Here is a 24,430-nt window from a genome sequence, read left to right as displayed (position 1 = left end):
TCCTAGAATTTGTGTCTGTCATTTCTTATCCCCTACTCCAGTTTGCCCCAGATTTGAAACTGTGCTTGGTGTTATCATCAGCATGTAATTTCTACCAAACAGGACACACCATATGATTAAAATGAATGCCTTTTGTTCCACTTTATCTTCTAAGTCTATTTTTACACAATTTGTGTTTCTATTTTGAGGGTAGCATATTAGGCACCATTTAGAATAGAAAACTGTTATATTTTATACTTTATCAGATTACACATTCCAATTAAATGTTCAGCTTACCTGTCATTTGTTGGGTGCATGTACCAAGTCCTTCTCTGTATGTGACCTCTAATTAGGGAATGGAATTTTTATCCCCTGGTTATCAAACAATGTACTTAAACATCTGTCCAAGCAACTTTTTTTTTTTTTTTTTGACAGGCAGAGTGGACAGTGAGAGAGAAAGAGAGAAAGGTCTTCCTTTGCCGTTGGTTCACCCTCCAATGGCCGCCGCGGCCGGCGCACCGCGCTGATCTGATGGCAGGAGCCAGGTGCTTCTCCTGGTCTCCCGTGGGGTGCAGGGCCCAAGCACTTGGGCCATCCTCCACTGCCCTCCCGGGCCACAGCAGAGAGCTGGACTGGAAGAGGGGCAACCGGGACAGAACCCGGTACCCCAACCGGGACTAGAACCCGGTGTGCCAGCACCGCTAGGTGGAGGATTAGCCTATTGAGCCGCGGCACCGGCCTGTCCAAGCAACTTTTAAGATACCTAAAGCAGTTGCTTCCATTCTGAACAGAAGAAATTAATCAGAGGAGCATCTTATCTGGAAATTGGTTGCTCTCTGGCAATCTCAGCTGACTTGAAGGAGCCAGGAGAGTGTTTCCGAGCAGGCAGAATAAATGTTACAAACGCCAAGTGCTAAGTCTCGTGTGTTTCAAGTCTTCAGAAAATCCTGGGAGCTCTTATTGAAGCCTGTTTACTCTTAGATTACATGAAGTGCTAGTAAGTTTGGTTGCCTGGTTTCTGTCTGCAGACTAATTAGAAGGAGCCGTAAGAGCTGAGCTGCTAGAGACAGGCACACAAACAGGCACAAGGACAAACTGACCCTAAGGAACACACATCTGGTCATTGAAAGTCACAAGTGGCTGGAGCTGCTTAGTGCTGGGAGCAGACACCCAGTTCAGGCAGCCTTGTATGACAGAGTAACTAGGAAAAAAACATTTGTGGCGAAAATGCTGAGTTTTTTTAACATGTAATTTTAAAAATATGAATACAACTATGAACATATCCATTGCATTCAGTTTTAAAGTTCTCTATATATTCATAAATTGTTTAAGGAATGTATATATATTCAATAGCACATTTTTAAATTAGAAAATTATGTGGTACAATTTAGAAATGTTGCCATCAAAATTGATTGAACAAACAATTGGGGCACATAAAAGGTTCATTATAACAGCTACATATGTGGAATCTTTTATTTCATAATAACAAATAAATGTTTTTATGGTTTTTTTAAAATATTTACTTATTTATTTGAAAGACAGAGAGAGAAAGAGAGAGAGAGGTCTTTCATCTCCTGGTTCACTCCCCAGATGGCCGCAATGGCCCGAGCTGTGCCAATCCAGAGCCAGGAGCCAGGAGCTTCTTTTGGATCTCCCATGCATGTGCAGGGGCCCAAGGACTTGGGCCATCTTCCACTGTTTTCCCATGCCATAGCAGAGAGCCGGATCGGAAGTGGAGCAGCCAGGACTCAAACAGGCACCCATATGGGATGCCGGCACTGCAGGCAGAGGCTTTAACCGCTATGCCACAGAGCCAGCCCCAGTGTTTTTATGTTTTTACTGTAAAGCAGAACTATGATAAAATTTCTAAAGTTTAAAATATTTTAGAAGTTGCACTATAATAAATAGTCTAAATATAAATATAGTATTCTAATATATGATTACATACCCTATAATATAAATATAACACACTAAAAAGCTATACCATATATAATCTATTTATATTATTTGATATTAATATTTTTATATTTTATCCAGTATATTAATTATAATACATAACTATGAAACTGTAGTAAAGTTTTTAAACATCAAACTCCAAAACTTTTCCTATATTCTGAATTATGTTAGTGATGTGAGGTACATAATACAAAAATGTGTTTTTGCTTTAATTTTTTAAAAGTGAAAGGAACCAATATGTAAACATGGGTTATATCCAGTTGATCGTAGGAAATTGGCATTTCATAATGAGCATATGCAGTTTTTTAGAATAATAACTTGTAGGGGCTGTGTGCTTGTGTTTATGTGCATAGAGAATTTATAGCAGTGACTCTGGCTACAAGTCAGTAGTTTGGGACACCTGCAATATCCAGAATGAGAGTAAAGAAATGATTGTCTCATTTTTGCTTTGTGAAGGCCTCTCACGTTTCAAACCCAGTAATTATAAATGGTATTTTAATAATATCATTCTAGAACTAGATTGAGAAGCATATTGAGATATCCCATCTCTGAAGGATTCAGGGTAATGATGCATAGTAGGCCATATCTTTAGATTGACTTCAACAGCACAAGGACATTTTTAAAATTTCATGGAAACTGGTAAGTTTATTGTGTTGCAAAGAATTTGAAATCCATGCAGTTTTTTTCATAGTACACATTTCGCATGGACTTTTTGAAGATCCTATGTGTGCATGAATTTCGAACATTACACCAAAATAACTTTTTCATTTCATTTCCACATACTTTCTGAAGTACCTTCATATGTGTTTCTTTAGAACTTATTTTTTATTTTTTATTTTTTTTATTTTTTATTTTTTTGACAGGCAGAGTGGATAGTGAGAGAGAGAGACAGAGAGAAAGGTCTTCCTTTTGCGTTTCTTTAGAACTTAAAAAAAAAAAGTGCAAATAAGGAATTCATTACTTCTTGGTTTATTTTATTTCACTAGGATTTCCCACTATAGATTCTACTGGCTTATACATTTGTTTGACACTTTATAAGTTACAAAATTTAACTTTTAATGCAACCTGGCTACCTTAAATCTTTTTTCAAAACAAGGCAGCAGGGAAATTAGTAATTGGATAAACTGGCAATCTCAACTTGACCATTTTCAGTGACTTGTTCCTTAACCAGTCACCTTATAATCTCAGGCAAATTGAAGTAGGAGATAACAAAAGCTGAGATGATAAAAGTTATAAAGATCAAATAGGGCCAGAGGACCAAAATAATACAGGCTCAGGTCGATCAGAATATTGGTTTTCCTGGTATTCTTGATTCCTTGGAATGTATGCTGGTTTGTTTCAGCAGCTTCTTATTGACCTTCGTTGTTCTTGTTATTATTTTAATCTGTTCCAGCTGGTGATGGAGTATTGCTTAGGCTCAGCCTCTGATCTGTTAGAAGGTAAGAGTGAACAGACACCCTCCTGTTTTACCTTGATCGATGTGTTACCTACTCCAGTGCTAAGAGTGTGCAGTTTGGTTGGTGACCCAGGCGTCAGGGTTGTGTGAGTAAGCTGTGCACACTTCGTCTCTGCCCTGTCCCTAAGAGGATCTACTTCCTGTTGTTTAGTTCATGGCTATCCACAGCAGGTGCTGCTAAAGGGTTTGGCTGATGTAACATGGTATATGTAGCAGAATGATCGAATTCATCATTTTGTATGAAAGAGGGGTAGATGTCATCACTTTACATTGATATTTAACCCTTTCAGATACCTCGAGTGACCCAGTTCTCTGCAAATGCAGTTATAACCAGAAGCACCGGAAGCTGTGTTAAAGTTTCACATTAAAATGTCTTATATTATCCTTGATCTCTGGGTAGAAATTGCTTATTAGCTCCCTTCACACATAATGAAAGCCTGTAGTTAGACAAGATGATTAGAGATGGCTTTGTGGCAGAGAATACTGTGCCCTAGATCACGCCAGGATTTAAAATGTCAGAAGAGACCAGTGAACCTGGCCTGGCAACTAGGAATGAGAGTGGCTTTGACTTGCAACTGACTGACAGGCAAATCAGTGCACCATGTAATGAGTATCAAGCTTTGCCTGTTTTGTTTGGGAAGTGCTTATTTTTATTCACTGGACTTTCCTGTTACTGGTCACTTATTGCTGTTTTATGAAAAACGTATATCCTGTGTATGTAGGTGAACGTGTTCTCAAATTGTCATTTGAGAAGGTGTGTCATTCAGTCTGGTATGGCTGTATAAGATAGTAAAAAAAGGAATGAAGCTGATTATCCACTCCTGACTTTTTCCTCTCTCCATCCCAGTTCATAAGAAACCACTTCAGGAAGTGGAGATCGCTGCCATTACTCATGGTGCCTTGCAGGGCCTGGCCTACCTACATTCCCATGCGTTGATTCACAGGTAAGAGTAGAGGCCACTTATGTTTGCATTTCAGTTACAGAGCTACCTAGTCCAGGAAACTTAAAAACTAGTGCCTGCTCCAGTGTTTAGGGTGCCTCAGGTTATATGGGAAACAGATAGATTGCTGCTGCTTCCAGATGTGAGGAGCAGAGTTGCTGGGATTTAACTCCTATCTCTTGGTCTCTTCCATGTATCCACTAAGACTTAGGTCGTCTCTGTTCTGCAGGTAGCGATTTTCCAGGCTGGGTGTTACCAGGACATTTGCAGAAGGGCCAAAACATTTTATGACACTGTGACAAAAGGAAAATTCAACTTCCTTGCATGTAATTTCTTAGCTGAGTTTCTTTTCTCTCTCTTTTTTAAATTGCAAATAGCAAGTTAATCTTATATAAATATACGCTGCTTTACCACTTTAAAATATTTTGCATTTCTCTAATTCATACAGATACTCAGCAAGGTATTATCTTTATTTTGGTAGATGAAGAGGCTGGGGCTCAGAAAGATTTAAATAAGTTGCCCGTAGTCTCACAGGCACTTAAGTAATATGGATTGAAGCTCAACTTCCCGATTCCTAATCCACATTTTCCCCTACCTTGTGTTTCCTCTGTTGTAATCCCAAAGTCTTCCCTACAACCTCCTTCCCTACACCGATTTCTCCTAAAGAAAGGTGTGGTTTCTAATCTTTCCTTCTCTCCAGAAAAAGCTCCTAGCAGTTACTTGAATGAATAGTGGGAGAAATAATGGAATATTTGGTAGATACAAAGGATCTAAAATGGCTCTTAAACAAAAGAAAAACACTTGGCATTTACTAGGAAGAAGTGAAACTGTGCGATCATAGGTTCCCCTTTTGCTTCTGTTTTAATCACCCTGGATTCGCCATCGCCAGTTACTGGTACTGCAAAAGCAGAAGTTCCCCCAGCACGGGCAGGCCGCAGTCCTGCCAGGGATTCAGCGGATCTAGGACGGAGAATGAGCCTAACCATGTCTATAAGTATTAGTTAAATACATTTCCCATGTCTATGGATTTGACAACTTTTTGAAAAATGTATCTCTTTGGTACCGACATGTTTACTACTGAATGCCAATTTGCTTATTACCTGCTTCTTTTGAAAAACCATAATTCAGTTTTTTGGTGCCTTTGTTACACTCTCTCTGTACATTAACTTACTGTTTTATTCTATATTATACTTTATCTTCTTTAGTATGTACTAGAAGTGGGAAAGACAAAAAACTGTTTAAAGAATTTTCTTTAAATTTAAAAATAAATGTCTTAGATTTTTATTACTTCGATTTAAAAGACAATTCAGTCTTCTAATTAAAAATAATAGAGAAAACATATTTTTCTGTTGTAAAGAGAAATAAATAATCCTTTTTTTTTTAGTTCTCTGTGCCAATGCCTAATGTCATCATGAGGAAGGAAACTGAATTTTCAAGGGAAGTTTTTACAAAAGTTATTTTGGAAGCATTTGAAGCTTGTCATTTTCAACTTGACATTCATTTTCTTCATTCTTTCCACTTTATCTTTCCATGGCCCATCAATTTACAGTTCGTAGTTCCTAGTAGTCATTATATCTCATGCCTATTTTAAAAAGACTAAGGAATAAACATCCACATCTCGTCATTCTAAATTACCATACTAAACAATGAATTTTTAAAATCATATTTGAAAAACTTTTGCTGCATAAAACATCTAATAGCTTAAGTAGTAACCACTTGTGATTCTTTGTAGTGATACAGTAAAAATGTAATTTCCTAACCCGTAATCCTTGTTTGTTTTGATCTTTCAGGGTCTTCTTTTTACTGTACAGTGTTATTATAAAAATAACACCTTCTATGTAACATGTACCCTCAAATGCCTTAGAGTTGCAGTTACAATTAAAGGCAGAGAGAAAGGGTCACAGGCAAGAAAGAAAAGGTATGTGTGTAGTCGAGGTTTATTCGGAGGTAGACAATAGAATCACTGCAGGTTTGCCTAGGCTCCAAAAATGTCACGGAATTTGGAAACAAAAGTATAAAGGCAGTTACAAATGGCACCAATTCTCCCAGTACAAGGAATGCTGTCGATGACCACTGTGTTTAGCATTTTTAAGAACGTGCTTCTGTAAGTACAGCAGCTGAAGAGGTTTCCCTCTCTGCCATGTCTGCCTTTTGTCTCATTCTGTACCCTCCCCTCGGAAGAAAACTCTACCTTTAAGTAATTACTATGACCTACCTGTAAGTACACCCAGGAACCTGGGCTCCCTTACAACTTGTAGCAATTACTAAATCCCCTTCTGGCTGTCTGAGAAAGGTCTTTTTTTTATTTTTATTTATTTTTATTTTTTTGTGTTATTAATTGCATGCTCTGACCTATTCCATAATCAAAATTGAAAAATAATTTTGTAACTCTCATTTTTTTTTTTTTTTCGTACAGGGATATTAAAGCAGGAAATATTCTTCTAACAGAGCCAGGTCAGGTAAAACTAGCTGATTTTGGATCTGCCTCCATGGCTTCTCCTGCCAATTCCTTCGTGGGCACGCCTTACTGGTATGTAGAATTAGAAAGTATGACAATTTTAAAATGAGGCATAGTGTGTTAAACTGCCGCCTGTGGCATAGGCATCCCATAAGGATGCTAGTCCCAGCTGCTCCATTTCCAATCCAGCTCCCTGCTAATGACCTGGGGAAAGCAGCAGAAGATGGCCCAAGGATCTGGACTCTGCCACCCATGTGAGAGACCCAGATGGAGCTCCTGGCTCCTGGATTTGGCTTGACTCAGCCCTAGCCATTACAACTACTTGGGGAATGACCAACGGATGAAAGATTTCTCTCTCTTCCTCTCTCTCTGTAACTCTGACTTCCAAATAAATAAATATTTTTTAAAAATAATTTTTTAAATGTGTATGGATGAACAAGATGGACTCATGGCATTGATTCTATTTTTTGTAGTGAAGAGTTTTTTTTTTTTTTTTCCTTTTCAAAACATTTTTGTTTTGTTTTTAAATTTTAGAATTGTCTGCTTTTATTTTGTTTGAAAGAGAGTTAACTCCCATTTGCTGGTTCACTCTCCCAGTGCCAGCAACAGCAAAGGCTGGGCTATACTGAAACCAGGATCCTAGAACCCAAGCCAGGTCTCTCACATGGCGTCAGGAACCAAACACTTGAGCCATCACCTGCTGCCTCCCAGGGTGCACATTAGCGGGAATCCAGGATCTGAAACAGAACCAGGACTCAAACCCAGACACCCTGATATGGGATGCTGGCATCCCAAGTGGCTGCTTAACTGCGGGGCCAAACACTAGCCACTTTTATTTACTTATTTTTTGATAGTATCTCACCAGTGAGATTTCATCTGAGAATAATAGAAACTGAATAGTGAGCAAAGAAACACTCCAACTTAGTATAAGCCTTCAGTGACTTCAGATCGTTGAAATAGCATTGATGTCACCATGAGAAAACCGAGCAGGATTATCAACTCACCAGCCAAGCTCAGGTTTTAGGTTCCCTTTGAGGTTTCTTTTGAACTTCTTTCTGGAGGCCAAGTCTCCACGTAAGGACACGGCTGCTTCTTTAGCTCTCTGCCTAGCCAGCAAGCATGAACGTCACCTTTCGGTAAAAGGAATCAAAGTTCTTGTGTTCACTGTACTCTCTGATGCTTTACCTGGCTTGTCATTTGGGCTTAAAGTTTTTTGCCCTATTCTATTCCATATTCCTTTCCTTCTTTCACAGAGAAGTTAGAATTTCATTAAACCTTAGAGAATGGCTTATACCCTTGGAAAATTCTTTACCTTAAAAAAAAAATCAGCTGCTACTGGAATTTCTTGCCATCATCATCAAATACCATTTGCTAAACAACTACACAGACTCAATAGTAGAGCACAGTTCTTTCTGTTCAAAGCGTTAAAAACTGATAGGGCCTCTTCCCTCCTAAGAAACAGCCTGTGTGCAAAAGTAGCACCTGTTACCATAGCCTGGGTTGTTTATTTGTTTTCATAAGTTATATAATTTTTGGAATAGCTGACTGTATATTTTTTAAAAGATTTTATTTATTTATTTGAGTGGTAGAGTTACAATGAGAGGGAGAGACAGAGAGAAAGATCTTCCTTCCGCTGGTTCGCTCCTCAAATGGCCGCAACGGCTGGAGCTGTACAGATCCAAAGCCAGGAGCCAGGAGCTTTCTCCAGGGCTCCCACGCAGGTGCAGGGACCCAAAGATTGGACTGTCTTCTACTGCTTTCCCAGGCCATAGCAGAGAGCTGGATTGGAAGAGGGACAGCTAGGACTAGAACTGGTGCCCATATGGGATGCCAGCACCACAGACAGAGGATTAACCCACTGTGCCACAGCACTGGCCCCGAATATATTGTGTTATGTTGTTATGGTGTAAAATATTTTGATGTCATTTAAGGTAACGTGCTTATTTGTGTTTCAAATATATTGATCCTTTATAAATCTCTATGAGGTAGCTACTAGAACACACTTGATTGTATAGGTGAAGAAACTACAGATAGGTCAAGGAACTTACCCACGAGGAAGCTGAGGGTAAGGGACATAGTAGGGATTTGTAGAAAACAAACTGTTGTTCCTCGTGTAGTTATATTTTGAATAATTTTTTCAAAATGGTTTGTGTAAGATAAAATTTTAGAATACTCTTAACAGCTATTTCACTGAATCACGTTGTTAGGGGGATTTTGTTTATAATTTGCGACTTGAGTTTTGTGTGCTATGTTTGGTAGGATGGCCCCAGAGGTGATCTTAGCCATGGATGAAGGACAGTATGATGGGAAAGTTGATATCTGGTCACTTGGGATCACCTGTATTGAACTGGGTAAGTAGTTATTTGTTTTCATTGTATTTTTAAGAATCATTCCTTATCATGATTATCAGTAAACCCATCCAGCTTTTATTGAATGGGTTACTGTTATATGTGTGTCTGGCAGTATGAATTTATTATCTATTTTTCTATGTTCTTATGTAAAAAAGAAGATTGCTTTCCCTCTGCTACATTTGCATGTAAATTTAAAGAAGTTTAAGAAGATTTGGGAATTAAACATGAAAAAGCAAGATACTAGTATTTGAAACATATCCATCCATGAGTGATAAAGTAGGTTCTATCTTCATGGTACCTTTACCTTCATTTATACTCAACCTTGTATTAGGGAGAACTGAGAAAGTACTAGAAGGCTTGCTTATTAGCAATCCAGTTCTAAAACTTTTTCAACCCACATTGAGTGCATCCTCTGAGAAAATTTTATGTCAGAAGCTACCTTAGCTATAAAGTTTTTTCACTTGAAATTGTTTTGATATCTAAAAATGTCTGTAATACTGCAGAATATCTCTTCTCTTATTGCATATTTTGAATTTTCATAGATCTTAAAGTTACCCCTAATCTGATGGTGTGTTGGCAAATTTACCAAATTAATTCTCTTTGGAACAGAGAATGTAGCATTTGCTAATTACTCTGGTGTAAATGCTCCCATTATAGCCAACTGCAAGAACCAGTGCTATTCAGCAAGTGTGGAGTTGGGAAAGATGTGCACAGTTGACTTCTCATGAACAGTGTGAGCTGACTCCGGTGTTAGCACTGTTTCTCTCTATGTATTTGTTTAAATTTTAAATTAAAAAGTGAAACTTCTTAAAAATCAGTTTTTTAAATATTCTTTAACTTTTTGAATTTAGATTTTAATTTTGTTTAAATCCTTTTTTCCTGGCATCCAGATTGATCCTGTAAGAATTTTTGAGTTACACTTTGATTCTCAAATTATGGTTTGGGGTTTTCCTAAAATTCTTGACCCACAAAGAAGACTTGGAGTACTTGCTGTTACATTTCCAATGCTTCATTGACCCCTTCCAACAAAGAAACATATGGTAAAGACTCACAGTTTATCTGTTTTTTGACACTAAAGAGATATTAATGACAAAAAAAGAATTAATGAAAAAAAAAAAAGAAAATATTTACTCATTTTTTTCCAGTTAGGTAACAGGTTCACACAGTTGGTAAATCAAAAAAATACATATAGTGAAAGGCCTTCTTCCACCCCTGGCCCTAGCAACGCAATTTCTACCCCACCCTTACCAACACATACAAGGAACCACTATGATTACTTTTATGTGTAACCTTCCAGAGTTTATATCTATATAAACTCTGCTCTTCACTTTTTTTTTTTTTTTTTTTTTGACAGGCAGAGTGGACAGTGAGAGAGAGACAGAGAGAAAGGTCTTCCTTTGCCGTTGGTTCACCCTCCAATGGCTGCCGCGGTAGGTGCGCTGCGGCCGGCGCACCGCGCTGATCCGATGGCAGGAGCCAGGTGCTTCTCCTGGTCTCCCATGGGGTGCAGGGCCCAAGCACTTGGGCCATCCTCCACTGCACTCCCTAGCCACAGCAGAGAGCTGGCCTGGAAGAGGGGCAACCGGGACAGGATCGGTGCCCCGACCGGGACTAGAACCCGGTGTGCCGGCGCCGCAAGGCGGAGGATTAGCCTAGTGAGCCGCGGCGCCGGCCTGCTCTTCACTTTTATGCCATAGTTATCATATACACATGGTTCTGTACTTCAACTTTTCATTTAACAGTATCACAGAAATCTGTTTTATATTACTAACTTAGATGTCTTCATTGTTTTAATGGTATCACATTATTCCATTATATGGGTATACCATATTTTACTAAACAGATCTTATATTGCTGGATAATAAGGGGATAGATTGTTTTTCTTAGATTTTAATGATTTGTTAATCTCTCTTTTCACTGCAAAGGAGGTTGATCAAATTTGTTTGCACTGATTTGGGGGTGGGCACAAAACAGGTATTTGCATGCTTGAAAGGGACTTGGAGTGAACATCCAGCTATGCTGTGTAGGTAACCCTAAAATTCACAGGACTAAAACTTGCCAAAATAATTTTGAAGAAACATAATTTGAATAGAAGGACCATTGTGCCAACAACCATGCCTTGAATAAGTCAGTATGGTACTGGTGCAGGGGAAGAATAGAAAGTGTAGAGACAAACTCATAGATGAGTCAGAGTTTGGTGTATGATAGCAGAGGCATTAGAGATAAAGGTTCATTTGAATGTAATATTATTAAGATAACTTGTTAATTATATGACTAAAACTAAATTACTAGAAATCCTATATACAAGAGTAAATGCCAAAGCAGTTAAATATCCAAAAGTAAAAAGTAAAACTTTAAAACTTTTGGGAGAATCACACCCTGCCCTTATGCCTCACTTTCTTCATCTAAAAATAAAGATTATAATAATACCTGCTTCATGGGATAGATTAAAGGATTAATTTATTTAAGGCACTTAAAACATGGCCTGGCATGTTTTTGATAAAGATTTTCTTTTTCCTTTGAAATTTTTTTAAAGATTTATTTATTTATTTGAAAGGCAGAGTTACAAAGAGGCAGAGGTGGAGAGAGGTCTCCCATTTGCTGGTTCACTCCCCAGATGGCTACAACTGCCAGAACTGGGCCAATCCAAATCCAGGAACCTGGAGTTTCCTCTAGGTCCCCCATGTGAAGGCAGAAGTCCAAGGTCTTGGGCCATTTTCTGCTACTTTCCCAGGCACATAAGCAGGGAGCTGGATCAGAAGTGGAGCAGCCGGAACTCGCACAGGCCATATGGGATGCCAGCACTGCAGGCCGCAGCTTTACCAGCTACGCCACAATACCAGCCCCAACATTAGTGTTGTTATTACTCTAGTATACCTTTATGAGTGTAGAAAAAAAAATTCTAAATCATATTTTAAAAGCATAATGGTAAATTTGATAATATTTACCACTTATAAACAAAACTATGTAAAACATAAAAATTAGAAGACAAGCTGGAGACTAGGAGAAGGCAGTTGAAACATACACAATGTTTTGGTCCAGAATTAATTTTAAAACAAAACGCAGGGGTGAACATTTGTCCTGGCAGTGAAGATGCTGGTTAAGATACCCACAGCTCATGTTGAACTGCCTGGACTCAATGCCTGCCTCTGACTCCTGCTTCCGGCTTCCTGCTGATGCAAACCCTAGGACGTGGTAGTAATAGTTCAGGAGGTTGGGTCCCTGCCACCCATGTAGGAGACCTGGATTTAGTTCCTGGCTCCTGGCTTTGAGCTCAGCCTAGCCCCAGCCGTCATGGGCATTTGGGGAGTGGACCAAAGGATGAGGGCTCTCTGGCTCTTACTCCTTGCCTCTGTGTCTCTCTGTCTCTCAAAGAAATACATTTTTAAAAAAGCCAAATAGCCAAATTAAAAATGGATTAAGATTCTAATCAAACAATTCATTTAGGAAGAAACATAAATGGACAGCAAACATGACAATATACTCAACACGTTAGGGACACGTCTTTGGCTTAGTGGTTAAGATCCTACCAGGGACACACACATCCCATGTCAGAGTGCCTGTTTCTTTTCTTTTCTTTTTTTTTTTTTTTTTTTTTTTTTTTTTTTGACAGGCAGAGTGGACAGTGAGAGAGACAGAGAGAAAGGTCTTCCTTTTGCCGTTGGTTCACCCTCCAATGGCTGCCGCGGTAGGCGCGCTGTGGCCGGCGCACCGCGCTGTTCCGATGGCAGGAGCCAGGTGCTTCTCCTGGTCTCCCATGGGGTGCAGGGCCCAAGCACTTGGGCCATCCTCCACTGCACTCCCAGGCCACAGCAGAGAGCTGGCCTGGAAGAGGGGCAACCGGGACAGGATCGGTGCCCTGACCAGGACTAGAACCCGGTGTGCCGGCGCCGCAAGGCGGAGGATTAGCTTAGTGAGCTGCGGCGCCGGCCAGAGTGCCTGTTTCTAGTCCTGGTTCCACTCCTGATTCCAGGTTCCTGTTGATGTGCACGCTGATACACAGGAGGTGCTAGCTCAAATATTGGGGTCCCTGATACCCACTTAGGAGCCCTGGGCTGAGTTAGCAGCTCCTAGCTTCAGCCTGGTCCAGCCTTGGCTACTGGGGATATTTAGAGGAGTGAAACAATGCATGGGAGATTCTCTCTCTCTCTCTCTCTCTCTCTCTCTCTCTCTCTCACTTTGCCTCTATGCCTTTCAAAAAAATAAATATGTTTTTAAAAAAGAAAATATCAGTTAAAGTTATTTTACACCTATGAGATGGGCAAAAGTTTTTAAGTGTCAGATTGATAAATTTGGGGAAGCTGCTAAGGACTAAGAGGTCTTCTGTACTACTAGTAGGGAGATAAATTAGTAGTAGGGACCAGCATTGTGGCGCAGCAGGTAAAAGGCGCCACCTGCAACGCCAGCGTCTCGTATGCAATTTATTTATAAGTGACTTGGAAATTTTTTTTTCTTGGTGTTTTGGAATTCTCTCTTTGTCTTGTATTTTTGGCAGTTTGTAACCTCAGAGATCTTTTTCGGTTGAATCTCTTCGGGGTCTTTGGGCTTCCTGGACTTGGATTACTGTATCTTTCCCAGGATTTCCAGAGTCCATCGATTGTTTCATTGAATAGTTCTCCTATGCCTTTTCCCTTTCTTCTCCTTCTGGAACACCCATAAATGCAAATATTTGCTTGTTTAATGGTGGCCAATGAGGCTTTATTCACTAAAATTTCTCTTTCTTTCCTTTTTTTTTTTTTTTTTTTCTTTTTGACTGGGCCATTTCTTTGTGGCCTTTTTCTGCAGGTCTTGTGTTCCTCTGGGTGTATCATGTTACCCTGATTTTTCATGCTTCTTGTGTCCCTACCTTGATCTTTTTGCATACAGTGGGCCAATTATTTCTACCAATCTTATAGGGTGGTCTTCTTAGTAAAAGACTTTCTGTAGGTGATGTGTCCTTGGCTGCTGGTTGGATTTGCTGTACTGTCTTTGGTTCCAGTTGGGCACTTTCAGGTAATGTCTGTGTAGCTTCTTCAGTTATAGTCAGTGTTGGCAATGCCTATGGGTATCTCAGTAGCTTGGACTGTAGTAGTTGTGGGATTACAGCACCAATTAGGGTGCAGCTCCCTTAGGTGGAGTGAGGTCACTATTAGCTCTGGACCCGGTACATGGAGATTCTGTGGGTTATATCAGAGCGGCGTCACCCCTGTGGGTCCAAGTGTATTTGGTCCAGTGTGCCCAGTATCAGACAGAGGTGCTTATCAGTGTCTGAGGGCCTCATGGAAGCCAGGCCTCACTAGTGTGCCCAGACAAGGCACCCGTCAGCCCAAGGCTTGTCCAGGTAACTTCATCGGACCTCTGGGAGCCAAACTGCCCAGCCAGATCTTCCCAGCTGCTTCCTAGGGCTGAGGGTTGGAGGGCAGAGCTGAGCCTGTGCTTCTCAGGCTCCAGTGGGCATAAGACAGGGGTGAGGGCCACCTGGTTGCTTTCTGGAGGCTTTTGTGTACTGAACGGCTAAGGAAAGGCTGGTCAGCTGCTTTCAGATTTATGGGTGGATGGGCAGGGCCGCATTTCTGCTTCACTGGGTCTCTGTGGGCCAATCCAGTCAGGGCTGGTTGCATGATTGCTTCCCAGGACTGAGAGCGCATGGGTGGGGCCGCACAGCTGCTTCCAGAGCAGCAGCAGGGTGGGTAGGGCTGCCTGGCTGTTTCCTGGGGCCAAGGTTGGATGGGTGTAGCTTCCTGGGTGTTTCCAGGGCAGTGGATCTATTTTTGGATTTTAAGTTTTAGAAAATAAAAATGAACTAAAATTTTACTTGTAATACTGAGATCCTATTAGCAACTCCTCAGCTATGATGCTTTAAGAAGGAGGTACCAGATGAGTTGAACCTTACAGCTAAGTAGTGCCCACACATGGTTTTAACAAGTTATTTTCTGACTAGACGCTCTCCGAAGTGCAACATAGATTCTATACTTTCTAACTTTCTTAAATAAAACAGACAATCATCACATCAGATTTTGCGCTGTGTAGATGTAGTGATCACTAAAGTTTTATAGAGTGGTTGACACTGGTGAAATAGGTACAGATGCCAGAAGATATCTTAGTACTTCCTCTCTTGACACAGCCCTGCTTTGTGCTTGCTTCCTAAGTTTATCTTCATGCAAAAGATGAATTGAAGTGTGTATAACAACAGGCTTTGTCAGCCTAACTTTAATTGTCTTTTATGAAATGATCTACTAAGTTAAAGGACAAGGTAGCCTTCTCCCAACTTATTCTTTTATTGTTCACAACAGCTATTCCTTCAAATTGATAGGTTGTAGCGTCAAGTTATGCTAAACACTGTAGACTCTGCAGTGAGATAACCCTGAGTTCTAGTTCCAATTCTGCCACTTCTTATTTGCATGACTTTGGTCAGATTAGTTTAACTGTCTGAAATTTGCATAACAGGAATCACTGTTTTATGGGGATTGTCTAAATTAAATGAAAATATGGATTTAAAGTGCTTGCTATATCTGGCACATGGTATGTGCTCCATAAATGTTAGTCATTATCAGAACAGTCCTGGGATATATGTTTAAACATCTCCTTAAAACCAAGAGGCTGGAGTGGGTGTTTGGTGTAGTGGTTAAGACACTGCTTTGGATCCCTGCACCCCACACTGGTGTGCCTGGGTTTGCATCCCAGCTTCATTCTTGGGTCCAGCTTCCTGCTGTTGCACACCCAAGGAGGTGGCAGGTGTTTGGGTCCCTGCCACTCACATGGGGAACTGAGATTGAGTTTTGGGCTCCTGGCTTTGGCCTGCTCTAGGCTCAACTGTTTGAGACTTTTGGGAAATGAATTAGTAGATGGGAGCTTGCTTGCTTGCTCTTTATCCATTTAAATAAAATAACTAAATACAGCAAGGAAGCAACATGGTAACTATAGTTAATAAGGAAGCATTGCATTCTTGAAATTGTTGAGAGTAGACCTTAAATGTTCTTACACAATACACACACAAAAATAGTGAATAGTGGGTATATTAACTGTGATGATTACTTCATGATGTCTAGAAATAGTAAAACATCACATTGTACACCTTAAATGTATACTTTTTTTAAAAAAATTATTTATTTATTTGAAAGGCAGAGTTACAGAGAGGCGGAGGCTGAGAGAAAGAGAGAGAGGTCTTCTGTCCATTGGTTTACTCCCCAAATGGGCACAGTGGCAGCAGCTGAGCCGATCTGAAGCCAGCCAGGAGCTTCTTCTGGGTCTCCAATGCGGGTGCAGGGGCCCAAGCACTTGGGCCATCTTCCATTGCTTTCCCAAACAGAGCAGAGAGCTGGATTGGAAGTGAAGCAGCCAGGACTCGAACCAGCACCCATATGGGATGCCAGCACTGCAGATAGCAGCTTTACCTGTCCTACCACAGCACCAGCCCCCAAATATATACAACTTTTGTTTGTCAAAAAGCAAACAACAAAATAAATAAATATACATTTTTTCAGAAGTAGGTATTTTATAGGTAACAGCGTCTTATAATTGGCAGCAATAAAAGGGTGCTGCATCTTACAGTCAGAGGCGTCTTAGAGTCACAGATATGACATGACAATAGATACTCAGTAAATATTCACAAAATAAAATTGTTACAGGGTACATGTAACTCCTCAGCAATTATTGAAAGCTTATTCTATCAGTAATGTAATAAACCACACATGTACCTCATTGACAGCTTATCTCTATCTCTCCACTGTTAATTTCATTAATGGACTTGAAAAAGAAGATTAAACTGCTCAGATATACATTTAGCAATGATTTTTCTGTTTTGTTTATGTTTGAATTTAATGAATTTCCAGGTACAGACAATATAACTTGAATTATACATTTAACATTGAAGTTGCATTAAAAGTTGTGGATAGTAGCTAAATAGTATGTTGTCCTCTTTCTCTATGGCATCCATCGCTTCTAAGTAGTGTTGTATTAGTCAGCTTTTCATTACTGTAAGGCAGTGCCTGAGATAGCTTAAGAAGGAAAGAGGTCTACTTGGCTCCCAGTTTCGGAGGTTCACAGTTCCAGATCAAGATGGGCTCATTGGCTTGGCCCTTAGTGGTGGCATTCTTGCTGGCAGAGTTGTGAGGTGGTGCAGTGCATCACACGGCAAGGAGAAGTGTGCTTGCCGTCTACGTCAACGTGGTCCTTTATGAAGTCACCAGGATTTACTCATGAGGGTTCCTCCTAACGACCCATTCCAAGCCAGTCACCTCCCAGAGGCCCTGCCTGCAAACACCACGCTTGGGTTAAGTTTCCACCCTCTTAGTTCCATTAACTTCACAACACTTTGGGGTCATGAATTCGGAGTCAAACCTTGTTCAACCTATAGCAAGTGGAAATATATTTAAAACATTTTACAATTGAATTGTGAGTTTGTGTCACTTAACAGGAATATTATATTACTGGCACTGTCCCAATTTCCTGAAGATCAAACCATATAGCTCTTAAGTAAATAAGATTTTTATTAGAAATTATCTTCTGCTAAATTGATCTTCATTGAAAGCACTAGCTGAATTCATGAATACTGTGAAAACTCCTGGATATTGAAATCGACTAGTGACCAGATATTTTTTCTTTTTTTTTTTTTTTAAGATTTATTTATTTATTTATTTGAAAGTCAGAGTTACAAAGAGAGAGAAAGAGAGGCAGAGACAGAGAGAGGTCTTTTATTCACTGGTTCACTCCCCACTTGGCTGCAACGGCTGGAGCTGTGCTGATCTAAAGCCAGGAGCCAGGAGCTTCCTCTGGGTCTCTCACGTGGGTGCAAGGGGCCTGAGGACTTGGGCCATCTTCCACTGCTTTCCCAGGCCATAGCAGAGAGATGGATCGGAAGTGGAGCAGCTGGGTCTCGAACTGGGGCCCATATGGGATGCCGGCACTGCAGGCTGCAGCTTTACCCACTACGCCACGGTGCCAGCCCCAAGATACATATTTTTCCTTAAAGATTTATTTATATTTATTTGAATGACAGAGTTACAGAGAGACAGAAAAAGGGAGAGATAGAGAGGGAGACCTTCCATCTTCTCATTCACTCCCCTAATGACCTCAACAGCCAGGGATGGGCCGGGCTGAAGCCAGGAATCAAGAGCTTAATCCAGGTTTTCCCTGTGGGTTCAGGGTCCCAAGGACTTGAGCCATTTTCCACTGCTTTCCCAGGTCATTACCAGGGAGCTGGATTGGAAGTGGAGCAGCCAGGAACTGAAGTAGCGCCCATATGGAATCCTGGCATTGCAGGCAGCAGCTTAACCCATTATACCACAATGCTGGCCCCAGATAAATATTTTTAAAGATTATTTCAAGAGAAATTCATTTAGATGCCCTCCCATTTAAACCATGGACGTTTTGTTCACCAGTAAAGATTTGATAGACTCTGGCAAATGTTCCCTCAATATTGTAGTGATTTGACTGTATTCAGGAATGAAGTCCCCAGGAAAAAATAGAAACGTAAGTGTTGTTATGTGTTTTCTCTGCCTGGAATGTCCTCCTTCTACGTTAGCCACTCACTGTTTACCTGTTAATGAATGAATGCTGGGGTAGCTGTTGGGAAGAAGGGGTTATATTTAGTCTTCAAAAGCTTCTTTTTTTCTTTATTCATTTTGTAATACAGGTACCGTCTGTTGTGAAATGCACAGGGTTATGGAAGAGGCATTGTGGCCTGTAAAAAGAACCCAAGCTTGGCTTGAAGTCACAGAATTGGATCGAAACCCGTTTAGTCCCTCACTATGTGTTTGGTTTCAGTATTTAGCCTAGCCCCACCTCTGTTTCTTAACTGTAAAATTGGAGGAATAATACTTTTCTTGCCAATTGTTGTGGAAATTATGAAAAATAGGCAGCATGCCTATGAGTGCCTGACATACAGTAGAAATTCAATAAATGCTAGCAATGATTATTATTGTGATTATGATTATCAAGCACATTTGTTCCTAAGAAACTTTTTGCCTTTCGAGGAGGTATTTATCTAAAAATAAGGGCCCTCTTTGACTTTCCTTATTAAAATAAAACTCATTCTACGTGTTCCAATTTACTATGATCCTTACCAGGAAGAGAGTTGTCCAGAAACTTCATGGAACTGACCTTCCTTAGCCTTCATCTTCAACATCCTTGAAAATTTGACCACTCATTTTCTTTTTTTTTTTTTTTAATATTTATTTTATTTATTTGAAAGAGTTACAGAGAGAGGTAGAGCCAGAGAGAGAGAGAGGGGTCTTCCATCCACTGGTTCACTCCCCAAGTGGCTGCAACGGTCAGAGCTGAGCTGAGCTGATCTGAAGCCAGGAGCCAGGTGCTTCTTCCTGGTCTCTCATGTGGGTGCAGGGGCCCTAGCACTTGGGCCATCCTCCACTGCTTTCTAAGACCATAGCAGAGTGCTGGATCTAAGTGGAGCAGCTGGGACTAGCACCAGCGCCCATATGGGATGCTGGTGCTGCAGGCCAGGGCTTTAACCCGCTATGCCACAGCGCTGTCCCCAGACCACTCATTTTCTTTAAGGTACATAGAAACTATCCTTTCTTTAAGTGTAGTTAATTAGTCATTTTTTAAGAATAGATCAAACTATCTTTTATTTATTTTTTTTTGAAAGATTATTTTTGAAGATTTTATTTATCTATTTGAGAGATAGAGTTAGAGAAGGAGAGACAGAGAGAAAGGTCTTCCATCTGTTGGTTCACTTCCCAAATGGCTGCAGTGGCTAGAGCTGAGCTGAGCTGAAGTCAGGAGCCTGAAGCTTCTTCCAGGTCTCTCATGTGGGTTCAGGGGCCCAAGGTCTTGGGCCATCTCCAACTGCTTTCAGCAATATTGTTAGCAGGGAGCTGGATAGTTCCATCATTTTATGCTTTTACCCTGTTCCTTTCATTTAAGAAAATATGGTTTCCATACCGCAAGATGGCTTCAGCAGCACTCCCTTTTCCTATCCTGCTGTCATGCGGAAATTCTATGCAAGCTATTCTACAATAAGAGTTGACAAACATTCTGTAAAGGATCAGATGAGTGTTTTAGGCTTCGCAGGTCTCACAGTGTCCGTCACTGCTCACCTTGGCTGTGGGAACCCAGAATCGGGCCTAGATGGTACATTAATGAGCAGGATGACTGTGTGACGAAACTTTACAGAAATAGGCTGCTAGCTGCATTTGGCCCACTGGCCGTGGTTTGCCAACCCCTGCTCTACGATATTCTTGCTCAGCAACAAGCCCTGTCACCATGGCTCAGAAGATTTCTTTTTTTTTTTTTTTAAAGATTTATTTATTTATTTGAAAGTAGAACTACACAGAGAGAGAGGCAGAGAGAGAGGTCTTCCATCTGATAGTTCACTCCCCAACTGACCGTAACGGCCAGAGCTGCACCAATCCAAAGCCAGGAGCCAGGAGCTTCTTCCAGGTCTCCCACCCAGGTGCAGGAGCTCAAGAACATGAGCCATCCTGTACTGCTATCCCAGGCCATAGCAGAGAGCTGGATCAGAAGTGGAACAGCCAGGACTAGAACCGGCGCCCGTATGGGATGCCAGTACTTCAGGCCAGGGTGTTAACCCACTGCACCACAGCACCGGCCCCATCAGAGGATTTCCATCATGCAAAGGACTTGAACGTAAATGACACCATCTGAGGCTACTAATCAGAAAATCTGTCCCAGGCCATGCAGCTGTGTTGTGGGTGGGACTACCTGTGTTTGAATGCTTCTCTTCTAGTGCTATTTATTTTACCATCATTTGCCAGGCTATCTTCTTATCTTGTTTGTGGGCAGAGTGCTTACTCCTATAGGTCTTCCCCCCTTTCCTATTTCAAATCTTCCCTAGGGCCTTTCTCATTGCTACTGAATTAGTGTTTAATTTATGTGATTACTTATGCACAAAGCTTCCCTGCTTATTGAAAAAGTTTCTTCTTCACTTGAATTTGCCTTCTTCATCTATTTATTAAGTATTTTTGGGCCTCCTATTATGAAGTGGAACAACTACTATGCCATTGGAAAAACTGATAAACCTAACAGCTATGTCCCTGCCTTCATGAAGCTGAGCAAAGAATACATGCATTCAATAAAACTGCACAGATAATTAGGGTTGTGATGTGTGGTAGAATGGGAAAATATGATTCACAGTAGAAAAAATCTAATGGGAGATCTAGTCAGACTAGTCGGGGACGGCTTCCCTCGGAAAGTGACTTTAAGTGTGTAATAAGCTCCAAATAAATATTTGTTAAATTACTGCTGAAGTGAACTCACATTGGAAATGAGAGCTGAATGCTTGTCAAGAATTAGCCAATTAAAATTGGAGGAATGAGAGGGAGGGGGGAGGAGGGAGGCAGGCTTTTTCCCTAGCGGCGAAGGTGTCAGTTAGGACACTCCATTCCCACACTGCGGTGCCTGATGTGAGTCCCAGCTCCACCTCCCAATTTCAGCTTCCTGTTAGTGCAGACCCTGAGAGGCTCAAGTAGCTGGGTCCCTGCTGCTCTTGTGGGCGTGAATTCCCACCTCCCAGCTTTGGCCTGGCCTGGCCTCAGCCGTTGTAGGCATTTTTGGAGTGAACTAGCAAATGGGAACCCTCTCTGTCTCTCCTTCCCCTCCCTCTACCTCTCAAATAATAGCAATAATAATAATAATCATGATAATAATAATAATAAAAGGGAAAGAGAGAGAGGAGCCTAGACAGAAAACAGCCTGGGTAGAAGGCTCTTAGCTGGTATCTTTCATGAAGCAAAAGATGGCCCGAGAGGAGGGAAAGAGGTTGCTTCTCAGAATAAGGCTTGGAGGTCCTGGAATGAAGGCCAGTAGGCAGTGTGTAAGGATTTGGACTTTGTCCTAGGGATGATGGGAAACCATGGGAGTACGTGAGGGGTTCCTACTTCCACATGCTTTTTGTTTGTTTTTAATATTTAAATTATGTATGTGTTTATTTGAGAAGTAGAGTTATGGACAGAGAAAGGGAGAGACAGAAAGAAAGGTCTTCCTTCCTCTGGTTCACTTCCCAAACGGCCGCAACGGCCAGAGCTGGGCCGATCCAAAGCCAGAAAGGTCTCCCAGGCTAGTGCAGGGGCTCAAGTACTTGGGCTATCTTCCACTGCATTCCCAGGCCATCAGCAGAGAGAGAGAGAGAGAGAGAGAGAACGCGCTGGATCAGGAGAGGAAACTTGTACTGCTGCCCATATGAGATGCTGGTGTTACAGGCAATGGCTTAGTGCACTACACCACAGCACCGGCCCCTCCATGTGTTTTTAAATACTTTAAGTTACCAGAAGACCAAACTCTAGAAATTTTCTAGAGGCAACCTCCTGAAAACATAAAATAAACCTGAACCGTTTTTCCCCTTCTATATTTGAAACAGAGGAAGATCCGTTTGTCTGCTTCAGTGTTCAGATTCCCACGTGTTCAGGTCCCTATAACATCAGTACCTGCCTGGTGTGTATAAGGTATACTGTGGTGAGGTCAGTGAGGAGTGACAGTGGAATCATAGACTCACATTGCAGAGGGGCCGTGCTCACGTAGTGGAGACCGTGAGCGGCCCCTCCAGAGCATCACAGGGGAAGTACAGCCGTTAATTTACGTGCTGCCCTTGACTGTATGTTCTTCACTCCTCAACACTGTCCATTGTGGGTTTGATTTTGTTTTTTAGCCGCTGTGGCTTTTCACAGATTCTTCCTCTGAGAGTGACAGGGTCTGCCCTGTGACTCCTGCCCTTCGCTCTTGTTCCCTTACTAAGAACTGCCTAGAATTAGCCACGTTGTGATTTCAGAAAGTGTTAATAGAAGAATCTTTACTTAAAAACGAAGCTGTTGTCAAGAAACCAAAGATCATATTGTGAAGTAGAAAGTGAGACTACATAAAGAATCCATTAGGGTAAGCACTGTAGAATGAGAAAGTGATTTATCGTCTGTGCCATAATAACTAATAAATAGCGTAAAATTAGCTGTACTCAAAACCAGAGTCTTGTTTCTTTCCATTTGGTCAATGAATAGAGCACCTCCTGTGTGAACTGTATTTTCATACATATTCTCAGGGAATAAATAAAAGAATAAGAGTATCAGGTTATAAGATCTTGTTCTCTTAGAGCTTATTTATTTATTTTTTTTAAATTAAATATGAGAGACAGATCAACAGAGCTCCCATCCACTAGTTCACTCCCCAAATGTCCACAACGGCTGAGGTTGGGCAAGGGCCAAAGCCGGGATCCCAGGAACTCAATGCAGGTTTCCTCCATGGGTCGTAGAGACCCAACTACTTGGGCTATCACTGCTGCCTCCAAGGTCCTCATTAGCAGGAAACTGGAATCAGGAGCCAGATGCACCTGTTGGATCCTGGGCACTCGATGTGAGACATGAGTGTCTTAGCTGACATTTTAACCACGAGGCCAGATACCCACGCCTTATGATTTCTTTTCAGAAAAAAAAAATATATATATGTTTATGTAAGTGCAGTATGTCAGATGAACAGTGTACCAAGAGAGCACTGTAGGAGTTCCAATGCAAAGATTATTCATTCCACTATGGTGGAGCAAATCCTCTGGAAAGAAATACTGACTCAGAGTCACTGTTAGCATGAGACGGACCAGGGCTTATGTGTTATTTATCCTCCTCTTCTTCCCTCCAAAGCCTCCCCCCCGCCCCCATTCCTACCCCTGGCATTTTTTTTGCCCTGGGTGAGCTGCCACACAGCACTAATTGTGGAATTATTATTAACAGCGTTAAATGGAATTATCTCCCTACCATGTTAGTGGTGTTTAAGGTACTCCATTCCATAATAATATTTTTTCTTCATTCTCTATTTTTTTATTTTCTGAATGTTTAAATGAATAAATATGTTTTTCTTAAAACATAGTGAAGTGTTCATACCTATTGTGGGAAAACAGGCAAAGGCCAGTCTTTTGAAGATATGTGAAAAAAATAAGCCATAAAAAATTTAAACCTTTTTTAAAATTTTATTTTTAATTTTATTTGAAAGGCAGAGAGACAGAGCAAGAGAGATCTCCCATCTGCTGGTTCACTTCCCCAAATGCCTGCAACAGCCAGCACTGGGCTAGGCCAAAGCCAGGAACCAGGAACTCAACCCTGACCTCTCATGAGGGTGGCAAAGATCCAAATAGTTGGGCCATCATTTGCTGCCCCCCAGGGTGCCCATTAGCAAGAAGCTGGAATCAGAAGTGGAAACCGGACTGAAATTAGGCATTGTAATATGAGATGCAGGCGTTCCGGAGGCATCCTCACTGCTGTGCCAACACCTGCCCTGCAAATTTCATTCTTTTGAAATGGATTCTCTTAGAAATGTTACCAGTGTGCATTAAAGTGACCAACAGTTTCTTCTG

The 24,430-nt window shown here is 41.1% G+C and overlaps 1 protein-coding gene across 4 annotated transcripts in view; it reads left to right on the top strand.

Moving 5' to 3' along the window:
* Positions 1 to 24,430, top strand: part of TAOK3 (TAO kinase 3) — a 197,198-nt gene that overhangs the window by 99,883 nt on the left and 72,885 nt on the right. For all 4 annotated transcript variants that reach the window (XM_062181919.1, XM_062181915.1, XM_062181916.1 and 1 more), the window contains exons 6-9: positions 3,329 to 3,374; positions 4,239 to 4,335; positions 6,749 to 6,862; positions 9,050 to 9,141. In XM_062181919.1, coding sequence (XP_062037903.1) covers positions 3,329 to 3,374; positions 4,239 to 4,335; positions 6,749 to 6,862; positions 9,050 to 9,141 — 349 coding nt within the window. The remainder of the gene's footprint in view (positions 1 to 3,328; positions 3,375 to 4,238; positions 4,336 to 6,748; positions 6,863 to 9,049; positions 9,142 to 24,430) is intronic.

The sequence above is a fragment of the Lepus europaeus genome, chromosome 23 (assembly GCF_033115175.1).
Source record: "Lepus europaeus isolate LE1 chromosome 23, mLepTim1.pri, whole genome shotgun sequence".
Classification (NCBI taxonomy): domain Eukaryota; kingdom Metazoa; phylum Chordata; class Mammalia; order Lagomorpha; family Leporidae; genus Lepus; species Lepus europaeus.
Note: the sequence above shows the minus strand (reverse complement) of the source record. Positions and strands in the feature narration are given on the sequence as shown.